Source organism: Neolamprologus multifasciatus, chromosome 22, assembly GCF_963576455.1.
Source record: "Neolamprologus multifasciatus chromosome 22, fNeoMul1.2, whole genome shotgun sequence".
Lineage (NCBI taxonomy): Eukaryota > Metazoa > Chordata > Actinopteri > Cichliformes > Cichlidae > Neolamprologus > Neolamprologus multifasciatus.
In genome coordinates this window covers 13,103,376-13,115,831 of record NC_140459.1, presented here as the reverse complement: position 1 = coordinate 13,115,831, position 12,456 = coordinate 13,103,376, and the positions used below count along the sequence as shown (strand labels likewise).

Below are 12,456 nucleotides of genomic sequence, written 5' to 3'. Positions count from 1 at the left end.
TGCACATGGTTGTTATACATAAAACAAATTACAGGACAGACATTGGTGTATAAAGGTGTCACGGTATAATCTAGTACAGTTTGTTTCCTTGCCTCTGTGTTCGTGGAGTAATCAGAAAGAAAACTGTGTTGCATCATTTCAGAAACAATTACAAGAAGTAGATGTGACTCCCTTAGACAAATGACATTAACCTCAAGATATTTAAACCAAAAGCTTTTGTAAAATAAGAGTGATTAACTAGATCATGAGTGAAAGCATCACAAAACAACAGAGTGGCCATATGAGACTCAAAGAGTCCCCGAGGAATAATTCTGCAGTAATTCTAAGTGGCTTGATAATCATTTAACAGAGGTGACATTTATCAACACATCAAAAGAGGAAATATAGTGTGAAGAGGAATCAAAATTGCTTCTGTCTCAGCCATGACTGTTACTTTTTAAAAGGGGCGGATATAAAATCTTGACCCAGACACGCGTCTGCCCGTGGCTGCATTTAGTCAGTGAGAGCAGTAATAGAGTGTGACTGAAGGTGAGGAAACAGCCTCAGGCCTTCATCTGTGTTTAGATGTCAGCCCTCCTTGGGTACAATATCTCCATAGCCTCCTTGGCCTTTCTTACATGGACTCTCAACATGGTCACCAAAGGACAGCCTGAGGGAAGGGCACAGACATGCGACTGTTCACCTACACACACACACACACACACAAACAGACACAAACACACAAGTTTTACACATTCACTGCAAGACTCTGGTCCTCCTAGGCCTGTATTACTGACACTTCAACAAAACACAGTCAATTACTGAGAATGTAGCTAGCAGTGTTAACAGCTGTAGAGCAGAGCAGTCAATTGTTCAGGCCTTATCCCAATGCGCATATCTCTAAGTTAACACGAGTTGAATTGCTGCAAGCATGCTGCAGAGGTGTCTATTGATTACTGTACTTCTTGCTTGAATGGTTGAGAAAGACACAATCTATCGACTTGTTGTTCTTTAGAGTTGCAGGGAGCTCACAAGAATCCCCTCCTATTAACTTGTGAAACAAACTGTGAGAGGATCTTTACAAAGCTTCGGCTTAAGATTATATGTGTAGTTTAGACTCGGTCAAAGTGTCTGTACATCATGCCGCTGCTGTTTATATCACTTCATGGACAGGAGGTTTTATTTCTGAGTGATGATGGCAGAGATTGGGCAGTAACTGCTGAACATGGCGACATATCTTGACAAACGAGGCACTCACCTTGGAGATGGTGTGATGGTCACGACAATAGTTAAAATGGGTGTGGTGTAGTGCAAAAGTCATAGAAAGGTATCGATCACCATCAGAAATGTGTCTGATCACTCCCAAGTTTATTCTGTAACATCACTCCAAGTGCACAGCCAGTGTCATGAAAAGCAATCTTCAGCAACACAAAAGGAGTCTTGCATCGTCTTGACTTCCCTTTTGGCACCTAAAAATATGCGCGCAATGTTTCGAGCCATCGTATTATTTTTAGTTCGAGTCAAATTCTTTCTTTTTCTTTTACTATGAAAGCACCATTATGTCAGGCCGTGCAAATTTAAGAGAATACGCTAAACTTTGCTGACATAAGAAGTTACTCTGTGGCTTCTATAAGAGGGGAATGCGATGGCTGAAGTAACTGCCAATTACTTGCCAATGAGTTACAAATGTACTGCCTTCCTCTTCTGTTGTCAGTGTATCGCTTACTCTCGCATCTCGGCAACTATCCTTTCGAGAGAGTGTGGAAACTGTGGTCATACGGCTCTAATCTTGACAGCTATTCTCCACATCGCGACAACTGACGAACAGAGGTCAAGACAACATGAAAAGGAGAAGAAAAACATCATCAGATGCACTGAAATACAATTTGCTGACACGCACAAGTGCAAACATTTTTATTCTCTAGGCCCAAACCCCTCCCCCCGAAGAGCCTTTTTCTTACAGCTTTCCTGAGAGGCCGGGGCAATCAAGCACTCTACCTTGTTAGGAGGTGTTAATTGGAGTTAGTCAGACTCCTCACTTTGTCAAGGAGTCTGACAACAGAATTAATTAGAATTCAAGTATGTAAATCAATTCAAATTGGGGTCCTTATGGGGATGGATATGAAGTATTTTCACCGAAGAAAAAACAGGCGCTGAGAACATGAGCCAAGAAGTCTCGGTGTGAATATTATGACTTCTCTTTTTGCGGATTTTAGTTTCACCAATCCACTTTTGGAGAGGCCATAGATGCACAGTATAAATAGAGGTGTTAAGCTGAACGCTGCCCTTAGATGGATGGTTTATGGACTGTTTTCCATTTAGTTTTTTTTCTTCTTCGTGTTTTCTAAGTATACACATGCCTCACATGCAGTTGCATTCTTAGGTAAATGATAAAATGTGTGAAAACGCCATGGCAACAACAGTGGAAATGGTAGTACTCCCTCCCCGCTTTGTGTGCTTTTCACCTAATTGAGTCTATGTTGTGAATCATGTCATGTAAAACTTATACTTAAATTGCACGTTGCTCACTTGAATTGTGAGCCGCTGTGTTACCTTGTAACACTTATTTGTGGCATGAAAAGGATGGCTCAGCGCTTTTATGCATACGCACCGTGGATTCTGAGAATTTCAGCTTTACATTTCCATGGGTGAAGCGCAAAAAAATACATTACTGTTGCCTTAAAACAACCTCTAATCTATATACCATCCGATGTCATTAATATTTACTGTTGTTTCCTCTGATTATTCCTATTTATGGTCACAGTTGTCTGCATGTGAAATAAAAAAGAATAATTAAAATTCATATTTTTTTTAAAATAAACAAGACTAAATATAGTTTATTAGTGAGATGAGTCAAATTTTAATCAGTTGAAACATACAAAGTACAGCTGGAAATGGTGTTTATTGTGTGCCTTATTCGCTTGGTTAAAACTTCTGACCTCCATCTATACGAACACAAAATAAGGCAGAATTGTCTTTCACTGATTTTTGCTCAGTTTGAGAGAACCAGCATGTTTAGATTCCTTGTGGATTTTACACACTTTATTTTGTTGCAAAGTCAACGATCATTAAGCGTGCTTTATTTTGAAGGCCACAATTTTCCAGCCATAAAAGGCAGTAGATTGTAAAAAAAATGAGAAACTTGCTCTTCAATTGTACTAAAATGTCTTAAATGCAGTGTTTTTATCAAACGCGGGAGCTGTTTCGTCTTAAAATGCACGCATAGATTTGTATTTGCGGCTGGTGAACATCCGAGAGCTGTTACTGATCGCTCTTCATATAAATAAAACATACTCAGACATTTGAACAGTGCTTCATGAAAAGCTGTTTTATTATCCATTTAATAACACCTCCATGAAGACAATTTGTACAAGATACATCACATTCTAAAGTGCACAAATACTGTACAACAAAAATGACTTAAATATGCATGGGGGACGGGAGGGGGGAAAAAATCACATCTGTCAAAAAAAGTTGCAAAAATAAAGGAATTAATTGGTACATGCTTTTATTTTTAAAAAACAACAATCACTATGCATGTTTCTGCTCAGGTATGTGGGAGGGGCTGGCCTGGGAAAAAAACCTTGTGCAGCTTGCTTGGGGGGAACACTAAGCTTTGGCACCTTTAGAGAAAAGAGAAAAAAGACATTAACAAGGAATGGAGAGCACTCAATAAAAACGAAAGATTTATATTTAGTTTAAATAAATAGAGTCTTAGGGGCTTGTGTAGAATGCATAATAACCCATGCCTTTTGGGTTGTCCTTGTTGTACTCCTCCGTGGTCAAGTCCTCACACTTGATGGTTGGGGAGTTCTCTGTGCTTGAGCCCCCTGGGGACATCCTGCGCCTCTTGCACACCATGGAGTACACACCAGAATCAGCAGAGTCCACTGATTTCAGTGAGTGGGACGTTTCAATCCAGGTTGAGGTGGGTGGCGCGTTCTCCTCAGACAGCTTTTCCTTAGTTGCCCCCAGCTGGTCCTCCGGGAAGGCTGGGGGGCTTGGACGAGGGGACCAGGGAAGGCCTGTGGTCATTTTGCGCTGGTAAGAGCTTCTGGTTCCCCAGCCTGCAGCCATGGAAGCGAAGGCCGAGTCTGGGTAGTAGCTGAGAGCATGGGATGTCTGCAGGGACAGGGGCTTAATGCCGTACGACAGCAGGCTACTTGTGGAATAGTCATTCTCGTATGACAGATCCAACTTGTTGGAGCCCGGCTGCTGAACTGGGGGGACAAACCAGCGCTGGGCAGAAGCAGCTGCGCTGGCATCCTCACTCTGCGGGGAGAGAAGGCTGTTGGTTTGGGGAACGGCGCGTTCGCCAGGGTAGAATCGGTTCTGAGGCAGGTTGTTGACAAACTGGTCCTGAAAGAAAGGCTGCATGGCATAGCGGGCTCCGGGCACAATCTGGGTAGAGCGCGGCGAGTCTGTAGGAGATGGAGTCAGCCTGTCACTCTCTGGAGCTGTGTACATCCTGTTTAGCAAAGAAAGAAAACAAATACAAAAATGAATTGCAATAGGCTACTTCTGGTTTTGAACAAACAAATAAGGGCACCACACAAAGAAAACCAAAAACCACATTGCTTTGAATGCAGAACACGTACGAGTCATAGTTGTCCCGGAAGCCTTTTGCAAATGGGTTGTGATCTATCTTTAGCTGTGTAATCTGAAACAAAGACGAAAGCTTGTATTAATAATATGCATCGTTGCATAAACTATTACATTAAAGACTGAAAAACAATATTAAAGATTGCATTTTTTAAAACAAAATTTAGAATCAAATAATTTTAATTTGTTGTATCAGAAAGGGAAAAAATAAAGAGACCAATCATGTGCTTACATCTGTGTTCTGATAAGCTGTGACAGCTATAAACTGGTTTTCTGGGAAGGTGAAGGTCTGAGTTCTGGCCTCATTGCTCATGTCCTCCACTCCATCTTCTGTCACCTCCACAATGTGCAACCGCGGCTGATATTTATGAAGTGACTGCAAGACTATCATCTGAAAATGAGAAGTGGTTGATAAGTGCAACGCTATGCATGCTGATACGTACGACTGCAGCTGCAAGTCACAAATATTAATCAAAGACTGGAAATATTCTGGAAATGTATCCAAGCATTTGCAGCTGATGATAAAAAATACATAAATAAATAAAGCAAGAGTATTTGAAACACTATGTCACACAAAAAACAAGAAGAAAAAGAGAAATTCAGCCATATCTAAAAACTATATCTAACCTGTGTGTTGTTGTTGTTGGCTCCTTTATTGTTGGTCAGCTTCAACTTGCTAAAAGAGATTTCTTGCCTCATCCAGTGAGCACCGGTATTTGGGGATTCAGGATGAACATACACCTTGTTACCTAAAATTAAAAAAAATTAAAAATCAATAGACTTTTAGTAGCATGACTAACTGAAAGAATATAAACACGGGTCTGTGCAAACTGCAAAAAATATTAAAAAGCACATGCAGCTTTTTAGTATTTGTTTCTTTTTTCAGAAGCAATAATTCTTCTGATCATATTAGGCCTGTGTTACAGTAAAATCAAATAAATCCATAAAATATGACTAAAATGAAAACATGCCTGTAACTGTAATTTAAAAATATTAAATAACCTACAAAAACTGACAGTAGTTCTGATGATGGGGATGATTTTATGAATCCTTCCCCATTTATTTGAACCAAAAATGGACACTTGAAAAATGAATGCTTCCCTCATATTTTCTCACATCTCTACTCGACTTTTACATTTTAAAATGAAGGTGCTATTTTTTCATGTATTTAAAAGTTGGAACTGTTAAATATAGCACTTATTTAAAAGCCACATTTATCGAGTAATTTCACGCCTTACAGGCTCATGGCAAGGACGTGGCCATTTAAATAAAACTGCACCGAAATTGATATGTTGCTGCGTTAAAACACTGGAAACTGCCTTTAAAAAATACGCTTCACAAAAACGATCGTTTTTTTTTCTTGTCAGTAAAAACTTATTTATTTTTTTAATATAAGAGTTTGTTTGTTTTAAAAAAAAAAAACACTTGCGACTAAATAGCATCTGTTGCATCGTTTCTAAAAAGCTTTGTCATTTCTTTTTTAATTTTTTAAAGAAAATATTCACTAAAACAAAGTACAATTTTAGTACTCGTAAAACTGTGATAATTGCATTACTCACCTTGCATATTATTGTCTGCTTTTCCACAAGTGACCCACTTTCCGCCCTGAAAGCGCCAGTGATTCGGGTCAGCCAAAACAATTTCCACGAAGACATTGTAATGCGCTGTGAGGTTGAGTCCAGTGATGTTGAAACTGAGGAATGGAAACATCCGTCTGGGGGCAAAAAATACAACAACAGGAAAAAATTCGTTAGCTTTCAGTGCAAAAGACACAAAATTGCAAAGCAAAACTTTATTGATAAACGTCTTCAAGGGTTGAATTTGCCAGAATTATTTAATCGTGCTTGCTGTTGTTTTTTTGCAGATTTAAATGTACACATTTTTTGTTAGTGTCATGATTGTCCTGATGCGTAATTGGGCATTAAAACTCCCCCCAAACTAAAACTGAAACCCTGCCACCCCCGACGTGTTGGGTCGGGGGAGGCAGAATAATTACAATTTTGCGCCTGCATAAAATGTTACAAAAAATGAACAGCCATTCTTGTAACTAAAATTAAATATATTATAATAAAATACTTTATGGAGCCGATGCAAGTAAATATGAATTTAATGTTTAATTTTCTGTATTGTTAAATCCGTCCTTTTTAACCAAACGTGCTTACCTGCCCTGCTTGGTGATGATCATCTCGGTCTGGTGCCGGTGGAATTTCAACCACAGAGGTCTGTTGCACAGATAGACCTGCGCTCTGGCTCCGGCGGCAGACCCCGGCAGAGACATGGAGCCAATACCCGTCCCTGTCCCGGGATAGGAGGGATACAAACAGCCCGGACCCTGACTGAACTGATACCCTCCGCTGCTAAACTGGCTCCGACCGGTACACACGGAGGAAGAGGAGAAGCCTGTCGGCGGCAGGACGGATCCGTAATGTAGTGAAGCCGGGTACCTGGAGCTGCTTGACCCGGTGTACACTGACCCGGTCTGTCCTGCGTAAGGAAAGAGTGAACAGGGGCTTGCCATGTCTGAACTCGCCTGGGATGACGAGATGAAGTATCTGTCAGAGCCAAGTTCATCTATGTTGTACCGGCGACCGTTCGTCAAATCGTCCTCACCCAGCACCGGGGAGCCTTTTCTCCCATCGGGCCCGGCTTTAGTGAAAGTGTCCCCCTCTCCCTCGCCAAGCATCCCGTTTCCCACCCCGCTCAGATACTTCTTAGGAGCGTTGCTGGACTCTGATTCCGTCCGGTCTACGTCTTGATATTCAAGCTGCGACGATGGCCTGGGGCTGTTGTTAGCGCTGTCCGACGAGGACAGATTGTAAAAGGTCTTGGGTAAGTTGATATTAGCGCTGGGAAGGATGTTCTCTAACTGCATTGTTTTCAAATCTTGCAATAAATAAAGAATTTCAAGAGTCCAGGGTGAATCTCAGCCAAGGAGGTGCCACAGTCGCCCTGGTTGTCTCTGTCTCTGCAGCCTCCCTCCCTTACGAATGACGGGAGGTTGAACCCTCTCCGCACCTACAGATTTTCAGATGAGATTATTGCCTGGGTAGGGGATGTTCAGCGCCTCTTATAAGACGATTTATAAGAGAGCTGAACCTCTCTGTTAGGGGAGGAGCTCTTGAGAAAGCATGAGGGGGCACCAGCCCTCTCCATAGCCAATAGCCGCACAACTCTAATTCAATTAGAAAGTGTGCGGTAGGAAGAATACGAGAGAAAGAAGAGAAAGTTTATTTTATTTATTTATTTATTTGTCTTTTACCCCTTCGCGGCAGTAGATATGACTTGTACGGAACAATGTCTTCGCGCAATTTCGTGTCGTTTCACTATAAAAATAATACTAAAAATCAGTGCACAAAAACATATTGTTTGCTGTACTAAGAACGCTAAAGAGGAGAAGCGTAATTTCTGCACAAACACGAAACTGACAGCGTTTGGTCGCATTTCACAAGTTTTGCATCTCCAGTCACTCGCGGAAAATCGCTTCTGATCAGCCATCACCGATCAGCACAGAGACAAAATACGCATTCAGATATAAAGAGTCACGTTACGGTCATTTGTCGTTATCTGTAAATACAAATCAACTGCCCGTGAAAACAACCCTAATGAGAAAAAAGAACTCGTATGTGCACCATATCAACTATAATTGGACTCCTGCGCTCCTCTTCAGTTGGTTTTAAAAAAAAACTGTCAAAACCAACTGAAAAACAAGAGAGAAAAAACGTTTTTTAAACGTTTCGAGTATTATCAGTGATCATTTACTGCAGATAAGCACCTCCTTTTTATTAGATTATGCGAAAAATAATATTATGGTGCTATAGCTTTAGACACCTTCACAAATCTAAAACAAATAAATGCAAACACATTTTTAAAAAGCATCATTTAAAACCTTTACTATTTTTGTGCTCGTTTTTTTTTCATGAACTACAGCAGGTTTAAAATTATAGTTCAGTAGTTGCATAATTGCATGCATCAAACAACAATGAGGCCCGTTTTATTTCATGCATTAAAGGAGTCTGCTAAATAGCAAATGAGAAAACAGGAAGGAAAAATAAGTCGGTTGTTTAATTTGATCTGCAATTTAAAAAAAAAAAAAAAAATTAAATTGCTCCAATCAGGTTTTGTTGATTTTGAATATTTAAATACACATTCATAGTGACAGAGTGCAGGATTTATTAAAGCAACCCCAAAACAAAAAACGTCTTTTTTTTTCTTATTTCTTGCATCTGTTGTTAGAGTTCAGCACAGATGAAGCAGTGTTTAAAATGGTGATAAATCTCTCCTAACTCCAATAACCTCCAGTTCCAGCAGGGAATGCCCAAATGGAGGACTAACACAAAACACTGCAAAAAAAGAAGAAAGAAAATCTGCATGCATGCTTGCAAAATACATAAGAAGACGAAACCAACAAAATGAAAACAGTAGAACCGCACTTGTTTGGTGACAAATAATAATAAACAAGTGAAAAACGAAACTTTTTTTCAAATATAAAGTGACTTAAAATTGTGAAAGTCTCTCTCTCACTCTCTCTCTCTCACACACACACACACACACACACACACACTGAAACATATGAGTGTGAGACACGAAAATCTCCCGAAACCAGAAATAATCAAAGAAACGTGTCGCACAACAAACGCCGTACTGTATCCAGGCCTAATGATAAAGGGGGATCTGAGCAGTGTCACGGGGACAGCGCTCTCTAGTGACCGATCAAAACACTGGGCAACGGTTACACGACTCCTCATATTGGAGTAAAACAACGCAGATTGGTATGCAGGCCGCTAACTCTCGGATTTTCCACTTGTTTCTCACTTTACATCAGCTCGGTGTTTGCATCTGTCTCTCTGTTTGTGTGTGTGAGTGTGTGCGCGTGTTTCTGCTCGTGTGCCGGCAGTTTGTGCATGTGTGAGTCTTAAAGAAAGCTGGAGGGGGAGTATGGGGTGAGATGAATTTGGGGAAAATGGGGATACAAATCTGTGAAAAGCTGAGGGAGAGTCTCGGCTGGAGGCAGATTGGCTCGTGTCATAAATGGGACAGTAAAGCTGGCTACCGGTCCATCAGGGGACCAGAGCTACATGCATACAGCGCACAATCTGTCAATCAAGATTGAGAGCCTTTCCCGGACTGAGACAGAAACAGCAAGAAAAAAAAATTGACAACTGAGATCAAACATTTCTCAACTGATGAATGATGCTGAAAGCGTTTTTATTATTTATTCTGACCTGTTTCCCAACAGAGAATCTCACTTATCAGCATAAGTAACTCCTGATTTTCACCTTCCTTTTTATTCTCTCTGCAACAAATAAAATACCTCTGGGAAACCTGTTTAAAAAAAAAAAAAAGATGGCAGTGAATATTTGGGGGTTTTGAGAAACGTGTTTACTGTAAGTCGTTAATTTCACGTGAACAGAAATCAGTCGTGAATGTTCAGTTATGTGTTTTTTCCACAGAGCTGAACTGAAGCCAGTTGGATGCGGCGTGAGGATCATTTATCCAGAATGAAACACTTTTAAGTCTATGTCCTAGCTCTCTGTGTTTCCTGCTGCCCTAATGCACTGCTGCTGGAGGTTAATGCAATAGTTAGAGAGTTCTGGTTCAGAGGAAGCTGCATTTGTATTTGAAACATTGTCCAGCATTTTATAGCTGAGCTGTCAACACCTCATTGCTAAAGCCTTGCCATAGCATTTCTATAGTCAGCAAATTACTGATTACTGTTAAGGGTAAAACTGATTTAGTATGAAATTTTGTTTTCGTGGCACCTGCACAAGCCCAGACTCTCGATCCTTTATAGTCTGTCATTAAAATACGTGAAATCTCCTTCGTATTAATTTCTTCACAGCCAGTCATTGCACTTCACAGCTTTATTTCAGAGATGATTACAAGCCCGTTGAGAGAAAATCCTGGTAAAACAGCCACAATCTTATTGTTTTAATGGCCATTTTCCTAAAGCATGTCGGTTTTTCCTACGTGACCCCAAAGACGTGGTTGCCATTTGAAAACTAGAAAACAAAATAAACTTGATTTATAGGCTGCCTATAAATAAACTAATGCCAAATGAGGTGGATGTGTAGATCTTACTCATAAAGGAGCTCCCACTTGTGACCTGTCAGCATGTTTCTTGACTACCTATAAAAGTCCAAGTGTGTCTGAGATGACCCTCTTTGGCCTCAGGCCAGGGCCCGCGCGACAGGGGAAGGGAAGTCCTACCATATTGTTGTCAGAGTAGATCATCAACACAGCACATGAAAGGAATACATTCCAGGTTTTATGGGCTAAGGTGGCTGCTGAAGCCTTTGCTCAGGAGTGAATTCATGTACCCCATTGCAAGGATTAATAACGCAAGTCTCATTAGAGATCCTCGCTACCGAGACCCCTGGAGGGAGGGGTGCTGGGAAAAGAACCGACTGCAATGTGCACCATGCCAGTGCTGCGCTCCTCCGCAAATCATCATCCTCAAGAACATTTTTATTGGAAAGAATTTATTTCACAAGTTTATCAAAGATGTCCTCCAGTATATTTTCCAGTGTCCAGGGATTGCGAACATTTAATCAAAGCAGTAGTCTTTACGCAGGGACAGCTTATGTTACAGACACGCTGCTGTCTTCAAAGATGCAAAGGTGACAGCTTCATGAATTTCCATTTGGCCGCATATTGCGCTCATCAATTACTTTGTCTCTTCCTTATTTTGCTGCCTTGGCCCTTTTTCTTCAACATTTAAACAGCCCTTCAGTTTGAGAAACATTTGTATGAAACAAGAGCTTTGCATTTTTGTATGCACACAAAAGAACCTCGGAGTCAATATGTAAAATATATTCATGTTTGATGCCATTCCGGCAGAACAAATGATTGTGAAATGGAAATTTTCTCCAGCTGTAACCAGTCAGGATGATGACCCATGGGACTCCCGTCTTTGTATACAGCACGTTTGAATTCCTCAAAATGCATTAAAATAGACTGCATATAACCATCGGATGCCACTTTGCGTCATCTTGACAGATCAGTCCCGATGTAAGCGCGTGCATGCATGCATGCATATATGCGTGTGCCTGTTTTGTGTGTGACCGTCCTGCTGAAGGAGCGGTGGATTACTGCACAAATGTATCTAGGGAGATGTGGGCCCGATACTTTTGTGTTGTGCAGGTTTTCAGGGGGCAATGATAATCCACTGTGTTAAGACAAATCTTAGAGAAATAAGGTATACTGGTTACATTCAGGGAAATAGGATTGAAGCTGCTCTGCTACATATGATCCCCCAAGGTATGATAACATGATTTTTGGATTACTGCATTATAGGAAGTGTCACCCAGGGCCTGTGGGGAATGCAGCAGGTACAATTATGGAGGCAGGGTGAGTTTAAAGTATTGGTGTGTATATATCTGACTTTTCAAATAAATCGTCTCTATCTTATTTGTAGCAGTTGTAAAGCTGGCACAAAGACTCAAAGTTGTTGTTTTTTTAAGACATATGTTTATATTTCTTTCATGTCTGGAGTTTTTTTTTAATGTCACTAAAGTAATTACCACCAACACTCAGTTTACTATGAATCACTGAAGTGAATTTGACACATCCACCCTTTTCACTTTCACTCACTGCGTCATCACGGGCAGAACATGCAGCCAGCAACACCAAAAGTGGACGGCAGTCCACTGGCCCTAGTCTCACCCTCAGCCCCATTTTAGCATCAACCTTTGTTGACCCACTTCTCGGAGCCCATCCTCCTGAAACACTAGAGGAATTGACATAAGGGACCCAAAGCAAATAGCAGGTGCTAAAAGTCTGACAGCGTAGACTGGATATATGCGTTCCCTAGAACGTGAGGTGTAAGGGAGGGTGGTGGAGTTGTATCGACTCTGCGTTAAGCTTCCAAGACAACAC

The 12,456-nt window shown here is 40.9% G+C and overlaps 1 protein-coding gene and 1 long non-coding RNA gene across 3 annotated transcripts in view; both read right to left on the bottom strand.

Moving 5' to 3' along the window:
- The window catches only part of LOC146493076 (uncharacterized), a 423,488-nt gene that overhangs the window by 7,191 nt on the left and 403,841 nt on the right, over positions 1-12,456 (bottom strand). The gene's annotated exons all lie outside the window — the stretch shown is intronic.
- eomesa (eomesodermin homolog a) lies at positions 3,293-8,230 on the bottom strand. 2 transcript variants are annotated; one of them, XM_085148669.1, is made up of 7 exons: positions 6,744-8,229; positions 6,141-6,295; positions 5,209-5,330; positions 4,814-4,972; positions 4,578-4,639; positions 3,729-4,447; positions 3,293-3,602 (listed from the first exon to the last, which is right to left on the bottom strand). In XM_085148669.1, exons 1-7 carry the CDS (start codon positions 7,451-7,453, stop codon positions 3,589-3,591), a joined length of 1,941 nt encoding a protein of 646 aa, XP_085004795.1. In that variant the 5' UTR covers positions 7,454-8,229; the 3' UTR covers positions 3,293-3,588. The 2 variants fall into 2 exon arrangements, with proteins under 2 accessions (XP_085004795.1, XP_085004794.1); XM_085148668.1 differs by having other exon boundaries at positions 3,293-4,447; positions 6,744-8,230.

Coding starts and splice junctions, on each gene's coding strand:
- eomesa (XM_085148668.1), bottom strand. CDS start 7,453: ATGCAGTTAGAGAACATCCTTCCCAGCGCTAATATCAACTTACCCAAG. Junction 4,973..5,208: donor CCAACAACAACAACACACAG/GTTAGATATAGT, acceptor TCTCATTTTCAG/ATGATAGTCTTGCAGTCACT. Junction 4,640..4,813: donor CAGCTTATCAGAACACAGAT/GTAAGCACATGA, acceptor TCTTTGTTTCAG/ATTACACAGCTAAAGATAGA.